Below are 14368 nucleotides of genomic sequence, written 5' to 3' on the forward strand. Positions count from 1 at the left end.
AACTTACCGGGAACTGCATTAATTTTACATGTAGTTATTTATATCTCCTCGGACAGGGAGAATTTAAGTCACTCCTATCCCTCCCCCCCCAAAAGGACGGAGGAAACAAAAGCAGCAGGAGATGCAGAAACCTGAGTCTGGAATGTCCACTCCAGTGAAAACCCGAACAGCTGTCCTCCCACCCCCCAACAAACTATTCGCCATTTTTCTTTGTCTTTCAGCTGACCCCTGCCTCAGTGAAAAACTCCGAGGCTCCAATGAAACCCTGCAGCCTCCTTCCACTTTAACAGTCAAAGGCATTCAATCTAGCCTGCTATTTGACACCAAACCTTGCCTCCAGAGCCATCCCATTGGCTGAGCTGCTTTATCAGCTAAGAACACAAAGCCACGATTGGCTGTTCACGTCATCAGTTACCTCCTTTGTACACTTCCTGTTTTAAAGTTACCTTGAGAAGCAGAACAGGGGTCAGATTCAGACTTCAAACTACCAGGAACTTAAGGATTGGAAATGGCCTGCAAATGCATACAGTAGATGTAATAGGGCCTCATGTGCTTCCAAAACAGGATACTGCAAATTTAGAATTGTCCTTAAAATCAAAGGAAAAGGTCGTTACAGTTCCCACCCAAAGGATTTCTTATTGGTTGTCAGAGTTCCATTTTTTAAAAAAATTTAAGGTAATTTAACTGCTTCTGATTGGCCATCAGTGATGTCTATAAGATTATCCTGTGGCAGTAAACCAAAGCAGCAATGTGTGCACGCTGGAGAGTGGTGACTAACTACCTTCAGTATTCTGTTGAGCATTAAAAGAAGAAAAAGGAAACTGGGTAGGGTTAATCCAAAGAAAACATAGCTTCTTTTAACGGTAACCAAGAGTGATACCAATGCTCTTAGAACAGTCTGCAGGATTTCTAAATGGCATTTTTACTATGTTCGTGGTAATTTTAAAAGCACAGATTACATCAGGACAAAGCACTTTATTATAAAACAAAGTAATGAAAACAGAAAAGTTAGAGGAGTAACATATGAAGCTGGTGGCCTGGGCGGTGGCATTTCAAAACTGTCTACAGAAAGCCAGAGGGACATCTAATAATGGTGAAGGGGGTAGGGGTGGCACAGAGATAAAACATTAGTGAATACCCTGTTAAAAGCACATCATGGCTTGATGGATTAACTAATTTATATAGGGTAATCATAAAATCAAATGTTAGCTTTTACTGTTACAGGGTTTTGACATCACAGAGGATAAATCTTTCTATCACATATTCAAGAATAAGCAGTAGGGCTGATCTCAGGAAATTAGGGGTATTTTTACTTGACTGGTGGTTTCTGAAACATCCTGGAGTGCTGAGTTCACCAGGGGTGGTCAAAGATTTGCTTACAGATTTTGGGCCCTACTGCTTACATTTTAAGAGGAGACTCCCAACATAGTTAAAATCAATCAATATGTCCCTGTTTTCTTTTCTGTTTTACAAAATATTCAAATAGAAACATCTCGCCATCACCTGAAACATTTAATAATCTTAGATCTGCTTCCTCCTATCAAAGCTAAATATCCTAGGACTATTAAACTAGGCAGTTGTTTTACCAAACAGATTAGATCTTTGCTAGAAATTTCTTGCTGGACATTACGTGAGGCCTTGTCTTTGGCATATGCAGAAACTCAGCAGAGCCCTAAAATGGAAGTGAGATGGTCTGTCCTATTACTTTGACATATAAGCCATTTTAACTTCTGTACACACATTCCACTCATTTCCCTGGATGAACTGAGGCAATTTCTGTGCTAGGTACATTACAGACTTTACTCCTCTAATTCTCACTACAATTTTCTTTTATGTGTGAGAAAGATGGAAGTTTAGAGAAGTTAAGTAACTGGCCCATGCATTTAGATGCAAACTCAGGCCCCACTTTGAGTGGTACTCTTTCCACTGCACTACACAGGTTACTAAGATATAGAGCACCTCAGAACACATCCAAGGACATTTTTAGGTGCCACATATACAGACAGATGGCATAAACCATTACCCAATTTCACTAATTTAAAAACTAAAATCTGTACAATGTTAATTGTTGATCTGCCCATCAGAGACCTAATTAAATATGGGGGGGGGGAACTCTATCAATTAACAGAAATTTTTTACTAAATTATTAGGAACATTTAACCAGTAACAAAGCACTTACTGAAAACGTGTAAAGACTTGAAACAACTAAATCCTTTACCACAGCATACAAAAAAAAAAAAATATTACCAGATTATGAGGCAATTTCACTATGGCACCCAAAGAAGAGTTTAGTTTATGCTAACAGAATGTGTTACGGGAAAGTTTCTAAAGCTACAGAGTCACAGGCATAATTCTTTTCCCAAAAGCTTAGACTGCAGATTTTGAAAATCTATTTCCAGTCTGTGGAGAGAACGCATTTTAGAGCTTTTTTAAAAATATATGTATTTTAGTTTTAGGTGGACACAATGTCTCTATTTTACATTTATGTAGTGCTGAGGATCGAACCCAGTGCCTCATGCACGCTAGGTGAGCACTCTATCACTGAGCCACAATCCCAGCCCCTAGAGCTTTTTTTAACCCCACAACACTGAGGGCCCAAGACAGCTTCAAGGAAGCAAAGAAACTCACTTCTAGAATGGAGGTCAGAAAAATAGGGAGAATATTTTATAATTTCACTATTAATTACTATCAGTATGGCAAAACAACTAAGCACTTGGGAGTCAGGCAAAGCTAGTTTCAAATTCTGGCTACTCCACTTATTAACTCTATGACACCGAACTGAGCCTTGGTTTGCTCATCTATAATATACAGATATCACCATCTATATTACAGAGCCACTGTAAGAATTAAATGAGGTGACTTACGTAAAATAGATTGCATGGTGCTTGAATAAGCACTGAAAAAAATATGAAATGCTAAATGTCATCCAATCCTGCTTCGAGAGGCTAAGAAGCAAAAAGGGACAAGACCTACATAAGGCCCTCAGCATATCCTGCAGTAAGCAATTTCTTAGCTATAAAGGGCAGTGTGGGAGGACTCCCAGCTGCTACTAAAAATCTTTTCCAGTTTTTATGCCGGAAATCCATACCTTTCACCACCAATCCCAGCTGAGGTCTGGTTATTGTTCCACAAATCTGCCCTTCAACTATGTTTCTGATGTACCAGATTAAACCAATCGTGTCCCCTGACACTCTATGAAGGTCTTTGGCATAGTTTTTATTAGTTCTTGGCAGTCTGCAAGAAAAACACTTCAACTCCTATTTCTCAACAGTTACCTTAGTAGAATTCAAGCCTCTGTGGGAAGGGAACTCAAATTACCCTGAATTTCAATTTGGCAGCTTGATCCATTCACTCACTTATAGCTCTCTCTTCTCCAGCCTATCATTACTGTGGACTAAAAGCCTTATGGGATCTCTGGGACTCCATCTCCCATTCTTCCCTAGCCCTGAATATCAGCACCCTTCTACACCAGACAATTCCATCTTCTCACCCTAAAAAACAATCAATCACTATAAAAGAAAACCAATGACTCTGGTTACAATGTTCAAGCTTCAGTGCCCTCAAAGAAGGCAAGGTGAGAACTAATACTCTCAGTCAGAAGACAGATTTCTGAAATCATAGCTACCTATTTACTAGCTGTATGATCTTGGCCAAGTTACTTAATCCATCCTGAGCTTATTTCTTCATGAGTAAAATGGAAAAAATACATCAATTCAGAGGAGTGCTGAGATAAGTGAAAGCACTCATTATGTGGAATTTGGTAGGTGCTCAATTACTATCTATTATATAGACTTTACTATAGTGCTTACACATATTATAAATACTTTGTAACATGTAAGAAGGATTCTTAAAGTTAGCAACTGTATATTTCTTTTCTTTTTTTTTTTTTTTTTTTTTTTGATGGGGGGTGGGGAGTTACCAGAGATTAAACTCAAGGACACTCAAACCACTGAGCCATATCCCCAAGCCCTATTTTGTATTTTTATTTAGAGACAGGGTCTCACTGAGTTGCTTAGCACCTTGATGTTGCTGAGGCTGGCTTTTAACTTGAGATTCTCCTGCCTCAGCCTACCCAGCTGGTGGAAATACAGGTGTGCCTGGCTGCAACTGTTTCTTTCATTTCTTTCCTTCCTTCCTTCCAAATATTTTTCTTTAGTTGTAGATGAACACAATGACCTTTATTTATTTATTTATTTATTATTTTCATGTGGTGCTGAGGATGGAACCCAGGGCCTCACAATGCTAGGTGAGCACTCTACCACTGAGCCACAACCCCAACCCGCAACTGTCTCTTTCTTACAACCACATATATCCCCAGTGCTCAGCACAAATATATAAACTAAACAAGGCTTTAGCCAGGATCAGTGAAACAGGAGCACGATTGAGGAAAATTGGAGAGTGAATGTCCTATCTAAAGGAGCAATCATTATCAACAGAAAGGACCATGTAGGAACAGGAATCTACTGCTTCAGCTTTTTGTTTTACTGTCATCTTCCCATTTTAAGTTTTTGATTAAAATTTTTAAAAGATCATAATCAAAGAAAACCAAGGCTTGCCAGATTACAATTTCTGACACATGTTTTTCACCTGACTTGGTCCTGAACAACTATAAGTTATTTCCCAAATCATATGTACCTCAAAGTTAAAAGAAAAAAGTGTCAACACATTTTCAAAAGAATCTGACAGAAGTTCTGAAGACAATCCCCAAAGAAGGCCCAGAAACATTTTGAGCAATGAGCATCATTAGAATACAAGAATATAGTACTAGTGCTCAGTAAATTATTCAATCAATTAATGAATTGGGACATTTGGTAAATTATAAATTCAAAATTGTTTTAAAAAATAAATTATAATCTCTGAAGCATAAACTAAGAAAAATGCATGGATAATTATTCTATTTCAGCTCTTAGAGCTGTCCAAAGATGGCACATGCTGCCTCAAAAGTTACAAATGGGGTCGGTAGGCACAAGCTGTGTCAACATTTGACAGACATGTAAAGCAAGAAGAGAAAGAGTAGCTATAAGGAGCAGCCAGAAAGAAAGCCCAGTTTCTGTGGCTAGAAAGACTTAGAATCTAATCCCTAATGGTGCTAGTTACTTAAAACCCTATTGCAGTCAGTCAATAAATATAGGCATTCTGCTACCTAAGCTCTGGATTCTAAGGAAGACATGGTTTTGCTTCTCAACAAGATTGAAGTCTATCATAAGGAAGTTAAAATAGGCAATCATGGGCTGGGATTGTGGCTCAGCAGTAGAGTGCTTGCCTAGCACAGGTGAGACCCAGGTTTGATTCTCAGCACCACATAAAAATAAAGGCATTGTGTTGTGTCCATTTACAAAAAAAAAAAAAAAAAAAGATTCTCTTAAAATAGGCAATCATATTGCTACGTGGGCAAATGTACAATGCTACAGAACATAAATTGTCTAAACTTCAGGCTGGTCAGGGGAAGCTTCTTGGGTGATTTAAAATCTTAAGAATGGTTCCCCTACTAAAACAAAGTAAGCTGCGTGTGTAAAGGCCTGGAGCTGACTTAAAGCAGCTGAAAGCTGGAAGGGCTGTAGTTTGTTGTGGCAGCAGTCCAAAGGCAAGAGGTGAGGAATAAAGTTAGGTAAACAGGGATAGACAAGGCTAAGGTGTACTACACCTTTATTATGAGGACAATGGTAAGGCATTGATGAGTTTTTTTGTTTGCTTGCTTGCTTTTTGGTCCTGGAGACTGAACCAAGAGGTGCTCTACCACTGAGCTACATTCCGGCTTATTTTTAATATTGGAGGCAGGGTCTTGCTAAATTGCCCAGGCTCACCTCAAACTTCCTGAGTTGGTGGGATTACAAGAGTGTGTCACCAGTCCAGCAGGCCACTGTAAAGTTGAAGCATAAACTGCTACAATTAGAATTACCTTATTAGAAGATCATTTAGGGCATACGGGGAGAATAAGCTGGAGAAGGGACCAGGAGGGGAAAATGATAGCACTCTAGATCAATAACAGGGACAACAGGATACTGCAATAATCTAGTTACTGAAAAACAATAGTGGAGAGTAGTGAGGATGTTGAAAAGTAGACTGGAAAACATTAAGAAGATAAATCAGTAAGACTGTGGTAACCTACTGTGTTACTTAATAACCCATGTAGAATAACAACATTTTTGCCTGATTAAAAAAAAAAAAAAATCAGTGCTCAAAAAATGGAAGTTGTGGGCCGCGGTTGTGGCTCAATGGCAGAGCGCTTATCTCTTACATGTTGAGGGTTCGATCCTCAGCACTACATAAAAATAAACAAACAAAATAAAGATATTGTGTCCAGGTACAACTTAAAAAAATATGGGGGGGGGGCAGTTGCTATTATTAACTGGATCAGATGACATTTGAAAACACATTCATCCCTAAGAGTCTATGTCAATTTTGACACTTGTGTCCAGAAAAGGCCTTTTCCACTATTGGCCAAGCTATCCTATACAAAAAGATTCATAGACTACAACAGAACCGCTCAATTGTGCCCCACTACATACCAGTCATAACATGTAGTGTTTATTAGGTATTCTCACAAACAGGGTCCCATGGCCAAATTAGTCTTACTGACAATGCATAATGTTTCCGCCTTCTTGGAGGGTCATAAGACATATGAGCACAAAGGCTCTGAATAATAATTCTGAAACTGCCAGGTATGCCTGTAATCCCAATGATTTGGGAGGCAGAGGCAGGAGGATAGCAAGTTCAAGACCTACCTCAGCAATTTAGTGAGACCCTGACTTAAAATAAAATAGAAAGGACTGGGGATATAGCTCAGTGGAAGAGGGGATCTGGTTCAATCTCTGATATCACAAAAATAATGATTATTATATTGTTATTATTATTATTATATAATAAAGAAGTATGTTTCACTTTAACCATTATACTGGGAAAATTTAGTGAAATGAAAAGATGACAGGCACATCTTTTCTGACAACCTTGCAAAGTAGCTAGAGTTGTACACATATGGGGTTTTCCTTTTTAATTTAGTACTACTGAAAATCACATTAAATAGCACTATAAATAGCAATCCTCTACCTCTCAAATTAGTGCCAACCAAGCATGCTCTCTTCCTAAACTTTGACATTTGATAATCAGCAAATTCTATGCTACTTATTTTCAAGGTAAGTAATAATTTTTAAGACAATTAAAAGTGCAAAGATGTTCAACTGTGCAGTTGACATACATTTTATTGGTTTATTCGTTCTTTCTTCCTTCCTTTCTTTAAAATGGACAGATCAGGGCTGGGATTGTGGCTCGGTGGTAGAGTGCTTGCCTAGCAGATGTGAGGCACTGGGTTCAATCCTCAGCACCACATAAAAATAAATAAAATAAAGGTATGTGTCCATCTACAACTAAAAAAATATATTTAAAAAAATGGACAGATCATGCCAGCATTGAGAGGATATGTTTTCGTATCTCTGAGCAAAGGATCTCAATTTGCTTAGATTACAATTTGCAGCTCCTAAGTATAGGAATAATAGTCATTAAGTGCTATGAAAACTTTCAGTAATTCATAGATTTAGATCAGTGACACGATACAAAAATATTCTATATTCTAATCTTTTCCTATGAATCATCTTATTTCTCCTCTTACTGAAGCACCATACTTATGGTGCTTCACTGCTTATGGTTCATATCTATGAATGTATTTAAGAATAGAACAATCCTTGAATCATAGGTATAAAAATATACTGTCAGCTTTAAATGGAGAGTATTCATTTAAATAGGTTACCTTACTTACCTTAGACATGAAGATTTGAACCTTTAATTTAAATGTATCTAGAAACATTCAATGCAAAGATTAGACTCTAAGTACTATCTCTCTACACTGCACCTGAAGTCCATTAGAAAGTTTTCACTGTATAAAAGTGCACTTAATTCAGAAGTTATCTGTCTACAGACTGGGAAATAACCAAAATGGAAAATACAACCACTATACTGTAAGTTCAGATATTCTCTCATTGCTATCAGGTATATCACTGCTAAAATATAAAGTGTGGGAAAGATGCAACAATCTTGCAACCTAGCAAAAATTTCTGCAGGCAGAGAGATATTTTTCCATTGCATGATTATGTCAGAAAACTTTACCCAGGTGACTATAAATCACACCAGTCAAACCAACAGCCCTACTCCAACTGAAAATTTCTACCTTTAAAAAGAAAACTAAAAATTACTAAAAGGCAAATCTCCCCCAGACAGGATACACTGGTTTTGAGATTTTAATAATCATTGTTTTTATCAAATATGAAAAAAGTCTTCATTTCATCAGAATCATTACCAGAACCTGGGGATTAATCTAATCATGAAACAACTTTTCACTGAAACAAATGATCCTACCTCTTATGCATTCAAAGTTTAAGACTAACCTCACACTGGCCCACTGAAAATCAGCTCCAAAACACTACTATGTAAGATTATTTCTCTCATATCAAGTGGTTGTCCCCCAATATGGAAATCTTACTGAATATAACAGAGCAGATAATTACAAAAGGCCTCCTCATCAGGGAAGTGGTAACTAGCTGTCAGGGCAGATTTTATGAAGTTCCAAAAAGAAAACGACATCTTTCTCATTAATGTACACTCAGTGACAGGAACCTACCATCTACTATTATATTAATTTCTCATAATAATAACTCATAATGAAAGGTGATATTATTACCACCAATTTACAAAGGAAGAAACTGAGACTCAAGTTAAGAACCTGACCAAGTTGGGCTGGGATTGTGGCTCAGTGGTAGAGCGCTTGTCTGAGTTCGATCCCCAGCACCACATAAAAAATGTAAATAAACAATATAAAGGTATCGTGCCCATCTACGACTTAAAAAAAAAAAGAACCTGCCCCAGCAAATAGAGGGTAAATGCACCATAGAGACTGCATTCTTTCCTAGGATTGACTCCAAAATCAGAAACTACAATGCCATGTTCACAGGTAGTTTGAGGCTAAAGTTTTTAAATTCTCTTTCCTCCTTCAATTAATGTATTTAAATTATATCGGGTATTTTGAGTCTCTGCAGAAAAATAAATGACTTAATATAACCTTCCTAACTTGTCACAGTGCATGCATGAAAAATTGAATAAACAAATTGAAAAGAGAGACTATAAGACAACAGATAACTCACAACCAGTTTCACCTGAGAACAAGAAATAGAATGCAGGGGATGGGATTGTGGCTCAGCAGTAGAGCGCTCTCCTAGCATGGGCGGGACCCGGGTTCGATCCTCAGCACCACATAAAAATAAAGGCATTCTGTTGTGTCCATCTACAACTAAAAAATAAATATTAAAAAAAAAAAAAAAGAAAGAAATAGGGCTGGGGATGTGGCTCAAGCACTCGCCTGGCATGCGTGCGGCCCAGGTTCGATCCTCAGCATCACATACAAACAAAGATGTTGTGTCTGCCAAAAACTAAAAAATAAACAAATAAATATTAAAATTCTCTCTCTCTCTTTAAAAAAAAAAAAGAAAGAAAGAAATAGAATGGAAAAGAACAACTTGCTGGCTAAGGAATGTTCTTCCTAGGTTGTATGCCTGAGGTTGGAATAAACCCCAAAGTGGTCATTTGTGACCTTAATAATGTCCTCTGCCATTTCCCCTCCTGTGAATAAGGTAAACTTGCCACTTAAAAGTCGTGTCTGAGCAGGGCACAGTGGCACACACCTATAATCCCGGCAGCTCCGGAGGCCAAGGCAGGAGGATCCAGAATTCAAAGCCAGTCTCAGCAACAGCAAGGCACTAAGCAATTCAGTGAGACCCTATCTCTAAATAAAATCCAAAAAAAGGGCTGGGGATGTAGTTCTGTAGTTGGGTGCCCCTCAGTTCAATCCCCAGTACCCCCCCCCCAAAAAAAAAAAAAAAAAAAAAGAGAGAGAAAGTCATCTCTTCCATCAAGTCAATGCTTCCACAGGGAAACAATGCTGTCCAGAGGAATGAGCACCTGTCTGAAAATCTGGTCATCTGGGTTACAAATCTGGTCATCTGGGCTTTGTCCTAGCAAAGCTAAGTGACCTTGAAAAGGTAATCTTACTCTTCAGGGTCTCAGTACAAAGGACATTACTGAAAGAAGTGACATAATTTCTTGAGCTAAGATGCAAGGATTTTTCTTTTACCATAATATACTACAGTGTCAAGACAGTCTTTACAAGAATAAGGGCTCCACACTGCATAGGGACACACACCTTAATCCCAGACACTTGGGAGATTCAAGCAGGAGAATCATGTTTGAGGCCAGCCTGGGCAATTTAGCAAGACCCTGTTTCAAAAGAATAAAAAAAGGTCTAGGGATGTTGTTCACTGGTAGAGTACCACTGGGTTTAATCTGTAATACTACACCCCCACCCCCACCCCCAAAAAAAGGACTCCATGAACTGTATAGGAATTAAAAGTCACAGATATTTATCTGTCTCTGGGCTCTGCTACTAACTTGCTTTATGCGACTTTAAGCACATTACTGCTATTTATTTATTTATTTGAGATGGGGTCTCACTACATTGCCCTGGCTGATCTTGAACTCATAAGCTCAAGAGATACTCTGCCCCCAGTTTCCCCAGTAGTTTGGACAACAGACACACTGTAATTTACTGAAAAAGAGGTTTCCTCACACATAAAATGAGGATCGTAATAATATCTACCTCAGACTGTATAGCATAATATAGCAACTGTACTCCAGTTGATACAATGTAAGTACTCAATAAAAAGTAGTAACTATGACATTATTCCTGAGTTTGATTCATAGAACACTAAATGGCTTAATACCTTTGAACTAAAAGACAAGAGATGTCAATTTCAAAGTTGCCTCAAAAAGGCATCTAGCATGAGCCTTCACTGCCCTTTGCCACCATTTCTCTGTAAATAAAGGGAGAAAAACACTTTTTATCTCTAGTACAATGAATCAGTTTTGATCAAATACAAAATACGTAAACATAAATGAGAACTATCTGATAAAAGAACTAAAGGACATAGACACACTCTATTATAAAGTATAAAGTAATGTATGATTTCTGTTCAGAAGACAAAGCTAAGATTCACATGATTTAAACTCAGACCTTCTGGGAGTTCAAGATTTCCAGGATGATCAATTAAGCAGCCATTAGTATACGGGGCTAATATGGGATAAAAGTGGCTTCTGATAGCAAAGAGCAGGCAGCTTAAGAAATGCTTCCCGAAAAAAAATATACATATATACTACATATACATACATATAATGCTTGTTTTTATAGCTTTGTCTATACTTAGTAAAAATGAAACCAAGTTATAGATGCCATCACATCTTTATATTTGGTTAACTTAATAAATGAACCAAAGAGGCTGAGGACTTAGTTCAGTGGTAGAGTAGGCACTCTACCAGCATACACAAGTTCCTGCATTCAATTCGGGGGGTTGTGGTGGTAACTGCACAAGAGTGTTCTGAATTAAATGAGGCTTCCATCACCAATGGGCAAAATGTACAGCAAGTCCTATTTCCACCTGTAGCTTTGCCTGTAATAGCCACACTGCAATATTATTGCAAATAAAAGGTTAGGGATAAGGGATGCTTCATCTAATCATAATACGATATAAAGCAATTAAGACTTCCAATTCATTATTCTCTCCTCAAAATCTGACTTAAATGTTTCTTAGCAAAATTGGAATTGCAAATATCTTGTCATGTCCAGCTTTAATTTTACATACTTTCAGGATAAGCATATCTCGGAATTAGTATCCCAGTATGAAGAAGGCACTAGATCTTTGGATAGGTCTTGGTATTTTGACATCCTAATGAATGGGTAATGACTGAAAAATCTCATTAGTGAGCTCTTTACACTATGCACTTGGAATTCCTCACTGCCTTGCATAAATTACTTCCATATACAAAAAGAATACATTAAAAATATTCTGGAACTTGATTTGAAAGAATGCAGATTCTTTTTTTTTAATATTTATTTTTTTAGTTGTAGTTGGACACAATGCCTTTTATTTATTTTTATGTGGTGCTGAGGATTGAACCCAGGGCCTCATTATGTGCTAGACAAGCGCTCTACCGCTGAGCCACAACCCCAGCCCAAAATGAATACAGATTCTTAAAGTGTCTCTCTATATATTTTCCCCATTATCTACCTGGGTTCAGGGAAACATCTAGCAATTTCTTTTGTAAATGTATCCTTTCACAATAGATACCAAGGGATATGATTTAAATACTTAGTAGATGAATCTATATTCTATATGGCTACAATTCTGTGGTCTGAATCTTTCAAACAGTGCAATTCTTATCGATTATATTCTCACATTTAACATTCAACACTCAGAAATCAAAAGTAAGATGATCCATTTGGAAATATAAAACCATCTGGGAATTGAACTAGTCAGGTTTATGTGGAGCATGATATAGCAGATAAAAAAAAAAAAAACTATAGGTTTTGACATCAAGCCAAATTCCAGCTTAAGCCCTTAGTCAGCAACAATGAACAAGCTACTTAACCCCTTCTATCCTCAATGTCCTCACCTGCAACATGGGGACAACAATGCCAACCTAACAGGAGTGTGATATTAAATGTGCCCCAAAACATTGATTCACATTCTCTACTACTTTCCCCACTCTCAAAAATTTAGTTGTATTCACACAAAACTGACCAAAACTGAAAACCATAAGAGTTCCTTGAAACTGTTGTGACAACCAAGTATAACATCTATCTAAAGCTAAAAAGGATCACTTAACAAAAAACAAACTAGGAAAAAAGAGATTTGGGCTGAGGTTGTGGCTCAATGGAATAGCACTTGCCTACCACGCATGAGACACAGGGTTCAATCCTCAGCACCACATAAAAAATAAATTAATAAATAAAAGTTATAAACAATGTTAAAAAAAGAAAAGAAAAACCCACAGAGGTTTAACATTCCAAAAGTCAACTCTTAACAAGTCTAGATTAGAACAAAAGCTAACAGAAACATGAATAAGAAAATGTTGATAAATCCTGTTACTTAAGGTAAGCAGCAAGGATATGCATTTTGAGCTGCTTAGTTAAAAAACTGCATATGGGGATGGGTGTATTTTTTAGGCGCATATAAAAAGAAATGAGCCAAGATCCAGAATATCTGGTTTGATCTCTTCCTCTTCAAGGGGAACCTAACATTTATTCAGCAAATAACCACCGCGTACCTAACATTTACTAGATATCTTACTGGAAACATAGGCCCTGACCTGTATCTTTCCAAGAGCAGTAAAATTTCATAAAAAACATCTCAAAACCAGTAGCATAATTCTGGATCCAATAATCTATCACTGGCCTCTTAATATACTTCTGAAAATGTTCCCCCAAATGCTTTCTATATCTGATTTTCTTAGACATAGATCTGGTACTTAATACTGTGCCTCCTAGACTTGACAGTTACTAAGACGCGGCCAATTTATCCTAGGGATCCCTTTAACCTGCTCTTCCATCACATCCCAGGCCCAGTAACTGGACTCCAATGTCCCCAACATTTTGTGTTTGAAAGTTCACTTCCCAGCAAAATTCCTTATCCGATTCTATTGTTCGGGCCCCAATGTGCTCCCTTTCAATACCATACACTCATACTACGGACTTCGGGGTCACCCCAAAACTGGGTCACGCTGCAAGTCACCCCTGGATCCCTCTTGGCCGGTACTCGAGTTTCAGTGTTTTCACACCTAAGTCTCCAAGGGCCTGTACGCCCCCATCCTAGGCAACCAAGTAGCAGGGACAACGCCTCTGGAATGAGGAGTGTTCCCCATCCCGGACTGTGGCCCACACTACCCACGAAGTGCCTCCCAGTCCATCACCCTTTCTTCCCCCTAAAAGCCTCTAGGCTCCCCACGCCTGCGCCGTAAGGGATCACAGCCCGCGCTACCTGTCCCCAAGACGTGCACATCCCCACAACCTCCCATCCCTTCATCACCCCCTCAAGGCCCGAGCCGGCGCGACCAATAAGGTGCCAGGTCCGCGGCCTCCCCGCCACCAACCAATCACGAGCAAGCCCCCCCGCCGTCGCCTTCCGCCAATGGGAGAAAGCCCGCGGGCCCGGCCGAGGCGGCGCACGGACCCCGCGAGTGCGGCGGCTGCGACAGCTGCGGGCCCGGCGAGGACACAACATGGCGGCGGCAGGCCGGACCGAACTGCACCAGCGGCCGCACGAGGGAAGTGAGGTCTCCGCCGAAGGCGGGAAGCGCTGCCCCTCCCCCCGCCGCCGTCCCCTCTAACCCTCTTCCCACTGAAATTCCCGCACACTCACAAGTCCCTGCCACGCAGTCTTGGGAAGAGCAGGAGCCGCCCCCGCGCTCCTGCGGCGTCGGGCAGTGCAGGGGCCCGGGCACGGTGGAGGGGAGGGGGAAGCGTGCGTCACGGAGAACGGAGCGCGCGCGGAGT

General features: G+C 39.2%; 1 protein-coding gene across 5 annotated transcripts in view; it reads right to left on the bottom strand.

The window, feature by feature from the left end:
• Positions 1 to 14368, bottom strand: part of Nfyc (nuclear transcription factor Y subunit gamma) — a 62175-nt gene extending 47807 nt beyond the window's left edge. For 2 of the 5 annotated variants that reach the window (XM_046468594.2, XM_058570854.1), the window contains exon 1: positions 8 to 290. Coding sequence is in view for 2 of the 5 variants with exons in the window: in XM_046468591.2 (XP_046324547.1) it covers positions 132 to 204 (73 nt within the window). In the remaining 3 variants the exon portion in view is untranslated. Of the gene's footprint in view, positions 1 to 7; positions 291 to 14234 lie in introns of those variants that run through there. The other 3 variants (XM_046468593.2, XM_046468591.2, XM_046468596.2) reach the window with 3 other exon arrangements.

Source organism: Marmota monax, unplaced genomic scaffold, assembly GCF_021218885.2.
Source record: "Marmota monax isolate L192 unplaced genomic scaffold, Marmota_monax_Labrador192_F-V1.1 WCK01_AAM20220418_F8-fsc00008, whole genome shotgun sequence".
NCBI classification, from domain to species: domain Eukaryota; kingdom Metazoa; phylum Chordata; class Mammalia; order Rodentia; family Sciuridae; genus Marmota; species Marmota monax.